The sequence below is a fragment of the Oncorhynchus keta genome, chromosome 13 (genome assembly GCF_023373465.1).
Source record: "Oncorhynchus keta strain PuntledgeMale-10-30-2019 chromosome 13, Oket_V2, whole genome shotgun sequence".
NCBI lineage: Eukaryota > Metazoa > Chordata > Actinopteri > Salmoniformes > Salmonidae > Oncorhynchus > Oncorhynchus keta.
Window position 1 is genome coordinate 25780105 of NC_068433.1, and position 12673 is coordinate 25792777.

General features: G+C 40.7%; 1 protein-coding gene across 2 annotated transcripts in view; it reads right to left on the bottom strand.

Moving 5' to 3' along the window:
* The window catches only part of LOC118387539 (pappalysin-1-like), a 125942-nt gene extending 119643 nt beyond the window's left edge, over positions 1 to 6299 (bottom strand). For both annotated transcript variants that reach the window (XM_052459845.1, XM_052459844.1), the window contains exons 1-2: positions 5909 to 6299; positions 4943 to 5809 (exon numbers count right to left, since the gene is read on the bottom strand). In XM_052459845.1, coding sequence (XP_052315805.1) covers positions 4943 to 5333 — 391 coding nt within the window. In that variant the 5' untranslated portion in view covers positions 5334 to 5809; positions 5909 to 6299. The remainder of the gene's footprint in view (positions 1 to 4942; positions 5810 to 5908) is intronic.
* Positions 6300 to 12673: the final 6374 nt, after the last annotated feature.

A 12673-nucleotide genomic window follows, 5' to 3' on the forward strand; every position in this document is an offset into this window, starting at 1 on the left:
TTAGATGTTATATGTCTTCTTAGATGTTATATGTCTTCTTAGATGCTGTCATTGATGTTATATTTCTTAGATGTTATATGTCTTAGATGTTATATGACATCTTAGATGTTATGTCTTCTTAGACGTTATAAGACTTCTTAGATGTTTTATGTCTTCTCAGATGTTATATGTCTTCTTAGATGTTATATGTCTTAGATTTTACATGTTATATGTCTTAATGTTATATGTCTTCTTAGATGTTATATGTCTTAGATTTTACATGTTGTGTCTTAATGTTATACGTCTTCTTAGATGTTATATGTCTTCTTGGAGGTGTTTTGTCATCTTAGATGTTATATGTCTTCTTAGATGTTATATGTCTTAGATGGTATATGTCATCTTCGATGTTATATGTCTTCTTAGATGTTATATGCCTTCTTAGATGGTATATGTCATCTTAGATGTTATATGTCTTCTTAGATGTTATATGTCATTGGTTATTAGTTATATATCATCTCACAACTAAAACCTGCATAGCACTAGTGCATCACTGCTGATGCATCTGCCAACACAGGCATTTATTGTCTACAGCTGGTCATGGAAGAGAAACTCTGATCCACTGTCTTGCATTTTCCTTTCTCTGATGCGGGACAGGCATTCATGACCTGGTAAAATGGCAAAAGGTCAGATGTAAAAGTCATCTCACATTAGGACAGGGAACATGCGTGACATGAACTGCCATGAGGATGTAAAGCACATGGCAGCATTCAGTCAAGTTAAATTACAGTTTGAGTGTCCCCTTCCTCTTTAAAGACCATCTTTATGTATCTTTCAAAAGCGGGACACCAATTGTAACCACATGTCAACATGTCACAATATGGAGAAGGGAAGTTACAGGGGCTCCTCACATTTTTTGGACTGGAGGGTTAGCTCAAAGTGTCTACGCTAAAGCAAAAACCATCGTCCTTGTTTCTAAAATTAAAGGCTGCTCAGTGACTGGTGTTGGTATAGGGTTTGCTCGTGTTTGAACGAGTGCGCAAATCAAATCAAATGAAATCGCAAGACTGAGCTATTCCATTACTGCTACCATGGAATCTACCCTGGCTTCCTTTTTTCCCCTTATTTTTGGGTGGTCCTTTCTACTTCCTGTTTGCGCATGCTCATTTTGTCAGCGCTGTTCATGGTCCTGAATCTTGTTGTTCTGCTGGAATCATTGGCCACATCTGCATTACAAGTGACAAAGTGTGTGTGTGTGTCATACAGGTCAGTTTAAAATCCCCAGCTGTTCTTACTGATTGATACCAGTAAGCAGACAGCGGGCACAAGTCCTCATGTCAATAGGCAGTGAGTAATCCTGGCAAGTGCCCAGCAAATGTTACATACTAGCTACCACAAACAAACAGATATTACTGAGTACATTTCATACTGTACACATGTCAGCAATGCAACATACATACATCGTGGACCCTACATATGTCAGCAATGCAACATATGTACATATATATGTTGGTTCCTGAGCCCTGGAACACCTGGCTGGCTGTGAAAGTGGTTTGGACTAGGACTTCATGAAGTATTCTACTAGCCCTGGTTTTGGGCTGTAGAGTCAATACAGACCAGAAAGGAACCACAGACACATTTTTACAGGAGTTATCTCTGGTCCTCCGCCAGTCACTTTGGTCACACTCAGAGGTCTCCCTGTGTGTGTTGTATGGTAAACACTAAGTATATACCACACTACTGTACTACTCGTCTCCCCTCACTTATCAAAGGGTGAGTTGACACACTCAATCAAAAAGCAGTGACAGTGATAAAAACCAGGGTAAAAACAACTAGGGTGAAACAGCTGTAGAAAACAAGCCTGGGTCAAAACTACAGGATGGGACTGCTTTAGGCCTGGGATTGTTGGATTTAAAAGATTAGGCATTATAATGTTTGTCGATTGGGATTTTATTTGTATTTTTTATTATTACAAGGGTCTTTTCCCAAACACACTAATCTAATAACTAATGTTATGAAAACAAACAATAAAATGACATGCATAGGATAGGATAGGCTAAGACAGGCATGAGGTTAATATGCATCGTTGTGAAAGGGCTCTTAAGTAAGCATTTCACAGTAAAGTCTACACCTGTTGTATTCGGCATATTACAAATAAAATGTGATTTGATTTGAATATAAGTGATATAACATTACTCCGTCGGGCTAAGACATTCATCTGAATCACAAAGCTCTCAACAGATTCCCCAACGAGTTGAAATGCTTAGAGAGAATTGAATAAGGGTCTGGCTTAGGCTGCCCCCAACCCCAGACCAAACCTACACTCTGAGAAAACATGGTGTTCTCTAGAACCTGAAAGGGTTCTTTGGCTGTCCCCATAGGAGAATCCTTTATAGTTCCACGTAGAACCCTTTTGATTCCAGGTAGAACCCTTTGAGATCCATGTAGTTCTACGTGGAACACAAAAGAGTTCTACTTTGAGCCAAAAAAGGTTCTCCTAGGGGGATAGCCAAAGCGTGTAGCTAAGAGCGTAGCTAATAGACCAGGACAATATGGGCAAAAATCTATATCCCGATAAATTGACTGAATTATCACTATAATGACAAATTGAACGCTAAGTTCATAATGTATTTTTTTTTAAAAACATATTACCCTTAAAACTACTGCTACTACGACTTTAAATATTGTAGCTATCAATTGTCCCATCAACAATCACCCATACTAGCTAACATTTCATTTCAAACTGTACATGTCTCCAGTATAGGTTATTTATCGTAATGAACAATATCAGCTAAATGTTCACAATAAGTGGTCGGTGTTAATAATTTGTGGTTTATTGTCCCAGCTCTACTCCTACCCACTGGGCACAGCCTTCAAATCAACTTCTCTTCCAACTTGGTTCAACGTCATTTAATTGAAATGATGTGGAAACAACATTGACTCAACCAGTGTGTCCAGTGGCTAGACCAGTGTTTCCCAAACTTGGTCCTCTGGGAGGCAAGGGGTGCACGTTTTGTTTACCCTTACACTACACAGCTGATTCAAATAATCAACTAGTCATCAAGCTTTGAATCGGCTGTGTAGTGCTGGGGCAAACATCGAAATGTGCATCCCTTGTGGTCCCAAGGACCAAGTTAGGGAAAAGCCACACATCCAGACACAAATACACAACACACGTACACGCATAAACAGGGATGGTACAGTAGACCAGAATATACAGTATGTGTGTCTCAGTCCATGAGAGGCCTTCACTAAGTACAATAACAGGTCTATCATAATAAACATACTATGCTAAACAACACATTAATCAAGATTGCCTTAGCAGAAGTGTGTGTGTCTGTGTGCGTGAAACCCTCCCTTCTCAAGGGTAAGTGCCTCACAAGGGGTAAACTACAATAGTACGCATCTGCACACAAGCAGTCAGTTGTTTGCTACGCTCCCTGTTGGCAGCCCATGGGATCGAATCTCATACCGATCTACATCAGAAGCAGTGGCACAGACACTGAAATATAGAAACAGTACATAGACCTACATTTGAAAGAAATGCCGTCAAAGATTTGGCATTGTGGATTTCAGAATAACATGAAATAGTTTTGCCAGCTCGGTGTCTTCTCAATAATGTTCTGTGCTCGCTCACACAATAGTCTCTACAGACGGGTTCTTTCCGACAATGTAGGCTACCGTGTGCCGTTGCCTAGTTTACGTTGCGCAAGGTCTCGGATATCCGAGACGACTCACATAACATTCACAAGGTGCGTTGTGCGTGGATGAAGTAGGCTACGTTCTCCCTCCTATCACTTTACAACGCTTAAACCACATATTAAAATATATAGCCTGTACTACCAAGACCCCCCAATCGATTAGGGGGTTTTAATTTTGTCGATGTTAGCGTCACCTAATGTTAATTGTGTCAAATTTAGAGTCACCTAATGTTACGCGCATAGCCTATGTCTGCGGCTGGGTTTGAGGGATCTCGGACGCTCATAGCGCGCCACTCCGCGGCTCTATTCCGGTCTCGTAACCTCCACAGCCAATCCAGAAGTGTCGATTGGGAAGCATTTTGGATTTGCGGCACGCACAGTGCTCTCTAGTCACTTCAGAATAAAACATATTTCTCACTCTCCCCCTTTGCCTGCTGTGACGTGCCCACGAATTCAACGTTTCTAGCATTACATCATAGTTTAAAATAGCCAGACGCCTCATAAATAACACAATTTCTACGCACGATGACATCACCTGTCAATCAAGTGATGCAGTATAAATGGCAATATCGAACAACCTTAAAATAGGCTAGTTTATCTACAATTGTTATACCCAATATTTGAGTCATTTTACGCATGAAAGTTCATAGAAGGACATTTTCAAAAAATATACCAGGTTATTCATACAGTATGTGTATAAAATCTAGTCATTACAATGAGGAACTCTGTAGTAATTTCACCTGTGAACGAAAATCGTATCTGAATTATCATACCCAAGTATATGCTTATGCATGCATATACTTGGGTATGATCACTCAGATACGATTTTCGTTTACATGTTATATTACTACAGAGGTCCTCGTTGTAATGAATGGATTTTATACACATACTGTATGAATAACCTAGAATAAAATCTCTGATACTGCTATTTTCAAGGCATTACATCATTGGCGCGGATCAGTTCTGAAATTAACTCACTCTCAACTCACTTATGAGTGCATGTTGTTTTACTGTGACAACCGTGCATGGTTTGATCTAAACAATTATATAATAACAGCCTACAAAGCTAAAGGTGAGTTATGATTTTAATTTGTTTTTTTCTAACATAGCCTACTGTATTGCTTCATATGTGCGTTTTAATACAATATACAAGTTTCACATTAAACTTCACACTAAACTAAATATGCTGTTGAGTTTTAGGTCGCATAAGACTAATAAAACCATTCCTTCATTCATTTGTGATCTGTGACAGTTGTGTAGGCTACCTGCAATCACCGTAGGAGATCGTTGACCTCCTTCTGGTTTGATCCACATCTCCAGCGTAAAATTCCCTCTCGGTATCTCCACGCCCGGTTTAAGCCGAAGTTGGTCACCCCTGCCGGTAAAATAAACAGCTTTCCCCCGACCTGGAGAGTTCTCCTCCGCCTGGGAGGAGCGCCGGCGCTGGCGAGGTACACGTCGTTCCAAGCCGGGCAATGAGCGTTTGCCCCGGGGCAGGCGTGTGGCACAAGCCCCTGGAAAGGTGGCTCTCGCCTCCCTGATACGCACCAAGTCTCTTTTGGATCTCCCCTTTCTCCGGACAGTCCCGCACTCTGATCCAAAACATAAGATGAGTATCACCAGGCAAAGCAGCCAGGGAAAAGTCCAAAGTTTCATTTTCAGGAGAAGAGGTGGTACCACTTTTAAAAAGAGCAACGAATAGAAATAAATTTGATAAATATAGGCTAAAATTCTTAGGTCCACAATGCTCTTCCCGAGTTTCGCTTTGTTTTGTTTTTTTCTTTACAGCCGCTTGTCAAACCGTAGATTCAGTCTAAATAAACCCATGAAGCATACTGTAATGTCACCCTTTATAATGTTAAGCCACGACCCCCTTTCCTTGCCCATGTAAAAGTAAGACTCTTCTGGAGAGATTCAATGAACACAGGAATATTTGATTCATGCATATGTTCCACGGTGTCTTTTCAATAGGTCTCATTAAACCAAAGGGATCACTAATAAGTTCTCAATCAGAGAGGGGGATGAGGTTGATGGTGCCCCCCATCACTCCTTGGATTGTATGAGTTACTCGCAGAAACCCACAATTGTCCGCCAAACGCTTGTCACACCGTTTTGTTGTTTTCTTATCCCACCTGCAAAACAGTATACAAAATGCCACATATTAAAATTCCAAATGAGTGAAAATAAACCGACCTGTCATTATTTTATTAAAGAAAAATTCCTTGACTTACTTTTTGATTTTCAAAAGTTGAAATGCACAACATCATCTTGTAAAGCGAGAGAGAGCTGCAGAAGTAATAAGCATTACGATCCTCATTGATTTGCCTGAAACAGAGAGACACATGGAGAGAGAGAGCCAGCACTGGGCGTCTGCTTTAAGAGCAATTACTCTGAAAGTCTTTTTAAGAGTGAGCAACTGATGTTTCGAATGTTCCGGGCTGTGTTTTTTTTTCAGCCGAAGTGGGAAGTCACAGGTACTCACTGCAATTCCATTTTTCCATGGCACATTGTGATGGGACGGGGTTTACGGAGTTTGGAAAGCGTATGTGTATCCCTCTAGTGGCTAAAATTCAAACAATCTAACACATTTTCTACACTTTCACTGATTCTGAGGCAAAACAGAGGACTTAGACTGGTAAGTGACAAGCCATCAAACAATTATCTTGATGCAGTTGGATACCATCCCTATACGATTTCCTATTTAAAATATATGAAACCAAAGTTGGATGTCATGTCTTAACTCTTAAATGTTCAGCAGTAATCAATGAAATTGTGTAACCACCCAGGATTGGACAATTCTCTTTCAAGAGTAGGCCAGGAGACTGAAGTCGGATTTGATAATTGCACAACAAAGCCACCCAAAAACATTACATCTATAATTCCAGTTTAATATCCCACTTGTACTGTAACCGTCCATGTCTGTAGTAAAATACTGTGCATTAGGTTAACTAAAACAAAGCTGTAGAACTGACCATTTGATGTTCAGCACTTCCACCAGCAAAACGGCATTGTAATTGTAAACTAAGCACCAACCGATTGCCAACATTTTTAAGAAGTTTTTTTTTTGTCCAGACTGGCTGTCTTTTTTTTGTCTTTGTCTTTTGTGCAATCTGGACTGGCCTTGATTTCAAAGTCCACGGAAGTACATTTTTGGTCCTGACCAGACCAAATCTGAACCCAATCATAGACATATTTTTTTGGTGCAGTCTGGACCGGCTTTGATTTATCCCAAACATAGACATCTATGTTTCGCAAGTTTGGACAGCACAGTACAGTAGAACACAGCAGTGTACAATACATTCAAGTAACGTATAGTACAGTAAAGTATAGTACAATACAGTAAAGTACGGTATAGTTAAGTGATAATGCCCGAGAAGCTTGTGTTTGGAGGATATATTGGCACGGGTGTTGTTAGGTCTGAGACGAAAACACCGGCAATGTCAGGAATGCTTGAACCAGGTTATGAACACAAACAGTGCAATTAGTGCAACCAATGACAATAGTGAGGGGTGTGTCATAATTGCTAGGTTGATCAGGAATGAACTGAGTGAAACTGATAAAAGCCCACAGCACATTGAATATATTATGCCATTGTTATCATTAGGATTAGCATCAACATACATTATTGTTTCATTTAATTTCACCTATATATTTAAATATTTCCAATTTCATTTAAAAAAATGGTTACATGTAATCTTTTGGTTCAACCATAATGCATAATAAGCATCATCAACAGGGGAAACATATTGGGTGTACTCTGTCTGATAAGCTGTAGAAAAAATACATTTATTTACAAGACCTCTTCACGGAAAGTAACTGGTCATAAGAAGGACCTGAGATCAAAGTCAATATTCAGACCACTAGGGGTCAATGTTTTTAAACAGGATATCCAGTTGGCCTCCCTCTGTAGTAGTAGGATCTCAATGTTACCTCCTCTCCTTGGTAGAGCAACATGCTCAATGCATTTGTAGTTAAGGGAGATGGGATGGTTAGCTTCAACAAAGTGAGCTGCTACTGGATAGTCTGTGTTCTTACACCTGAGCTGCAGTGTTCAGTTGTGCGTTGTTTTAATTGCCTTTCCGTTTGTCCGACATAGGCTTTCTCACATGAACAGGTGAATCGATTACCCCCTTTGTCTTGCATGACATGACACCCCTAACAGGGATATTTCAACCTGTATGTGGGTGTCTGAAGGATGTTTTTGTAGTACCATTGCACTGTGCGCATGATCCACATTTGTAGTTCCCATTTGTAATGGGTGTCAAGAGTGTCTGAGTGGGCTCAGGGGGTAGGTCAGATCTCACCAAGATATCCCCAATACTGTGACCATGCTTATAGACCACCAGTGGGGGCTCCTTGAAGAGGTGTCTGCAGAATATGCCAGTGCTTTTTCAGGATTGCTTTCATTTTCTCCGAACACCTGGTGTACTTAGAGCAAAACACTGTTCCGTTATTTTTCTTCTTTGGTTTAGTTTTTAGCAATTAATTTCTTGGTTTTTGAGATATTTTCATCATTGCAGCATTGAGTTTTGTCCTTGCAGCCTCTCATTTTGAATTTATCTGTAATTTTCTTAGAATTGCTGTCAAAAGCTGACTAGTGGCCACAGATTTGTTTAACACTGCATAACTGGCTACATGGTAGACCATTCCTGAGGGGAAGGGGATGTATACTATCCACACAGCAAGGTATTGCAGTCTGTGGGCTTTGTGTATATGTCTGTATGTAATGCATAATTCTCTTTGATGATCCATAAGTACAGGTAATTTAGTTCTCTTGTCAGTCTGCATGGTGAATTTGAGATATTCAGTGCTCTCGTTTCAGAGTTTGGAATTCATTTACAGTGGGGCAAAAAAGTATTTAGTCAGCCACCAATTGTGCAAGTTCTCCCACTTAAAAATATGAGAGAGGCCTGTAATTTCCATCATAGGTACACTTCAACTATGACAGACAAAATTAGAAAAAAAATCCAGAAAATCACATTGTAGGATTTTAATGAATTTATTTACAAATTATGGTGGAAAATAAGTATTTGGTCACCTACAAACAAGCAAGATTTCTGGCTCTCACAGACCTGTAACTTCTTCTTTAAGAGGCTCATCTGTCCTCCACTCGTTACCTTTATTAATGGCACCTGTTTGAAGTTGTTATCAGTATAAAAGACACCTGTCCACAACCTCAAACAGTCACACTCAAAACTCCACTATGGCCAAGACCAAAGAGCTGTCAAAGGACACCGGAAACAAAATTTTAGACCTGCACCAGGCTGGGAAGACTGAATCTGCAATAGGTAAGCAGCTTGGTTTGAAGAAATCAATTGTGGGAGCAATTATTAGGAAATGGAAGACATACAAGAACATTGATAATCTCCCTCGATCTGGGGCTCCATGCAAGATCTCACCCTGTGGGGTCAAAATGATCACAAGAACGGTGAGCAAAAATCCCAGAACTACACAGGGAATGACCTGCAGAGAGCTGGGACCAAAGTAACAAAGCCTACCATCAGTAACACACTACGCCGCCAGGGACTCAAATCCTGCAGTGCCAGACGTGTCCCCCTGCTTAAGCCAGTACATGTCCAGTCCCATCTGAAGTTTGCTAGAGAGCATTTGGATGATCCAGAAGAAGATTGAGAGAATGTCATATGGTCAGATGAAACCAAAATATAACTTTTTGGTAAAAACTCAACACGTCGTGTTTGTTGGACAAAGAATGCTGAGTTGCATCCAAAGAACACCATACCTACTGTGAAGCATGGGGGTGGAAACATCATGCTTTGGGGCTGTTTTTCTGCAAAGGGACCAGGACGACTGATCTGTGTAAAGGAAAGAATGAATGGGGCCATGTATCGTGAGATTTTGAGTGAAAACCTCCTTCCATCAGCAAGGGCATTGAAGATGAAATGTGGCTGGGTCTTTCAGCATGACAATGATCCCAAACATACTGCCCGGGTAATGAAGGAGTGGCTTCGTAAGAAGCATTTCAAGGTCCTGGAGTGGCCTAGCCAGTCTCCAGATCTCAACCCCATAGAAAATCTTTGGAGGGAGTTGAAAGTCCGTGTTGCCCAGCAACAGCCCCAAAACATCACTGCTCTAGAGGAGATCTGCATGGAGGAATGGGCCAAAATACCAGCAACAGTGTGTGAAAACCTTGTGAAGACTTATAGAAAACGTTTCACCTCTGTCATTGCCAAGAAAGGGTATATAACAAAGTATTGAGATAAACTTTTGTTATTGACCAAATACTTTTTTTCCACCATAATTTGCTAATTAATTCATTAAAAATTCTACAATGTGATTTTCTGGATTTTTTTTCTCTCATTTTGTCTGGCATAGTTGAAGTGTACCCATGGTGAAAATTACAGGCCTCTCTCATCTTTTTAAGTGGGAGAACTTGCACAATTGGTGGCTGACTGAAAACTTTTTTGCCCCACTGTAGTTCCTGCCGACTTCCTTCCCAGAGCACAAAGACATCTATGTATCTCTTCCATAGGATGATTTTAGAAAGTAGGAGGTGTATCTCTGTTTTGTAAATTAGTGCTTTTTCAAATTGTCCCACACACAGGTTCACATAGTTTGGGGTAAAAGGGGAGCCCATGGCTACACCCTGAATTTGAAGGGAAATGTCTGACTCAATGATGAAGTAGTTATTGGATAATATCAGTTCAGCGAGTTGCAAGATGCAATCGGATGGAGCAAGGGTCTTCTCTGCTGAAGGAAGTGTGGAATGTTAGAGTACAAATACTCCACATCAAAAGTGCCCAGGAGGGTGCCCTTTAATTAAAAACATTATTTGGATGAATTTATTCATAGAATTTCATCCTTCCACAAGATATAATCCCAACACAAATCTAGGGTTGCTAAAAAAGCCGGCTGGTCATTCGTTCTATCGGTTCGGTTGCCAGAGATGCGACCCAGTCATACAGTATTTTTTGTTCTTTATCTATGGACGTGACTCAGTCGTTCTAAATGTTCCATTGCCATACTGGCTGGCAACGTTCTTATTCCTTGCTAGCTAGCCAGCCAACTATGGCTTAGTTACAGTCACCTCAAACAGTGCAGCCAGAAAAACAACAAAGTATCTGCATTTGTTTAAGCTGTTTTCTAGTGACATTTATTTGGATACATTCATAACAATGAGCCAATGAGGCACGATTTCGCCTGGCATAGAACATGTGCTCTCTTGTCAGGACACTGTTGTTCAGAGGAGCTAGCCAACAACACAGCTAACAGAATCAGTTCCACTTCAAACTGAAGCTGGAAAGACTGCAAACTAGCTGCACTTCCTTTCATTTGACCTTTTTTCAATTTATATTTCTTTGTATATATCCATAAAAATGATTCCAAAGGATTCATGATTTTGACTGGCTGAGAAACACATCCTGCCTGTTTGTCTCGTTCCGGCACGTTCATTACTATGGGACAGCTGGAATTTGAATATTGAACATTTTTTCAAATGTCATAGAGACAGACAGCAAGGTTTGTAAAATCTACACTGTTGTAAACTAAATGTTAATCTAAAAGAAATGTGAGATAATGACTAGATGCTTTTTATAGTGGAGATCAAGTGTATAAATTGGATTGCCTGGGCTGATTAGACAGTGGATTGCACAGCCAGATGGAACATATTAAATAGGCATTTCAACGGCATAGAGTTAGCCGGTGGTAACCTGTGGAATATACACCGGCTGGAATGTGGTTTTAACCAATCAGCATTAGACCCACACACTGTATAATACAGTATAATGTACTGTATTGTACCCTACTTTAAAAACATTATGGGTTGGCGCCCCCACTTGGGTGTGCCGTGGCGGAGATCTTTGTGGACTATACTCGGCCTTGTCTCAGGATGGTAAGTTTGTGGTTGAATATATCCCTCTAGTGGTGTGGGGGCTGTGCTTTGGCAAAGTGGGTGGAGTTATATCCTTCCGGTTTGGCCCTGTCCGGGGGTGTCATCGGATGGGGCCACAGTGTCTCCTGACCCCTCCTGTCTCAGCCTCCAGTACTTATGCTGCAGTAGTTTATGTGTCGGGGGGCTCGGGTCAGTTTGTTATATCTGGAGTACTTCTGTCCTATCCAGTGTCCTGTGTGAATTTAAGTATGCTCTCTCTAATTCTCTCTTTCTCTCTCTCTCTCGGAGGACCTGAGCCCTAGGACCATGCCTCAGGGCTTCCTGGCAAGACTCCTTACTGTCCGCAGTCCACCTGGCCGTGCTGCTGCTCCAGTTTCAACTGTTCTGCCTGTGATTATTATTATTTGACCATGCTGGTCATTCATGAACATTTGAACATCTTGGCCATGTTCTGTTATAATCTCCACCCGGCACAGCCAGAAGAGGACTGGCCACCCCACATAGCCTGTTTCCTCTCTAGGTTTCTTCCTAGGTTTTGGCCTTTCTAGGAAGTTTTTCCTAGACACCGTGCTTCTACACCTGCATTGCTTGCTGTTTGGGGTTTTAGGCTGGGTTTCTGTACAGCACTTTGAGATATCAGCTGATGTACGAAGGGCTATATAAATAAATTTGATTTGATACTTTACAAACTAAACTGTACTATACTGTGCTCTACCCTTCTGAATTAAACACTACTGTACTGCATTAAAATGTACTGTACTCTACTGAATTAAACTACTGTACCATACTCTGCTGTACCGTACTGAATAAAACTCTACTGTCCTGTACCATACTCTACTGTACTGAGCCATACGGTACTGTTCTATTCAAACTTGTGAAACATAGCCTCTATGATTTGGTCTGGTCTGACCAAATGTGTACTTGTTTGGGGGCGGAGCTCATTAGAATAATACTCAGCATACTTTGCAAGTGTTTGTTTTTACATACACATGTTGGTCATTCAGCAGACCCTCTTATCCAGAGTGACTTATAGTCAGTGCATTCAACTAAGGTAGATCAACAATATAAGTCATAGCAATATATTTTTCTCTCTGTAGCCATTACTGAGAATGTTATTGTAGTGGAAGTGGTCTGTTGGTTTATTCTG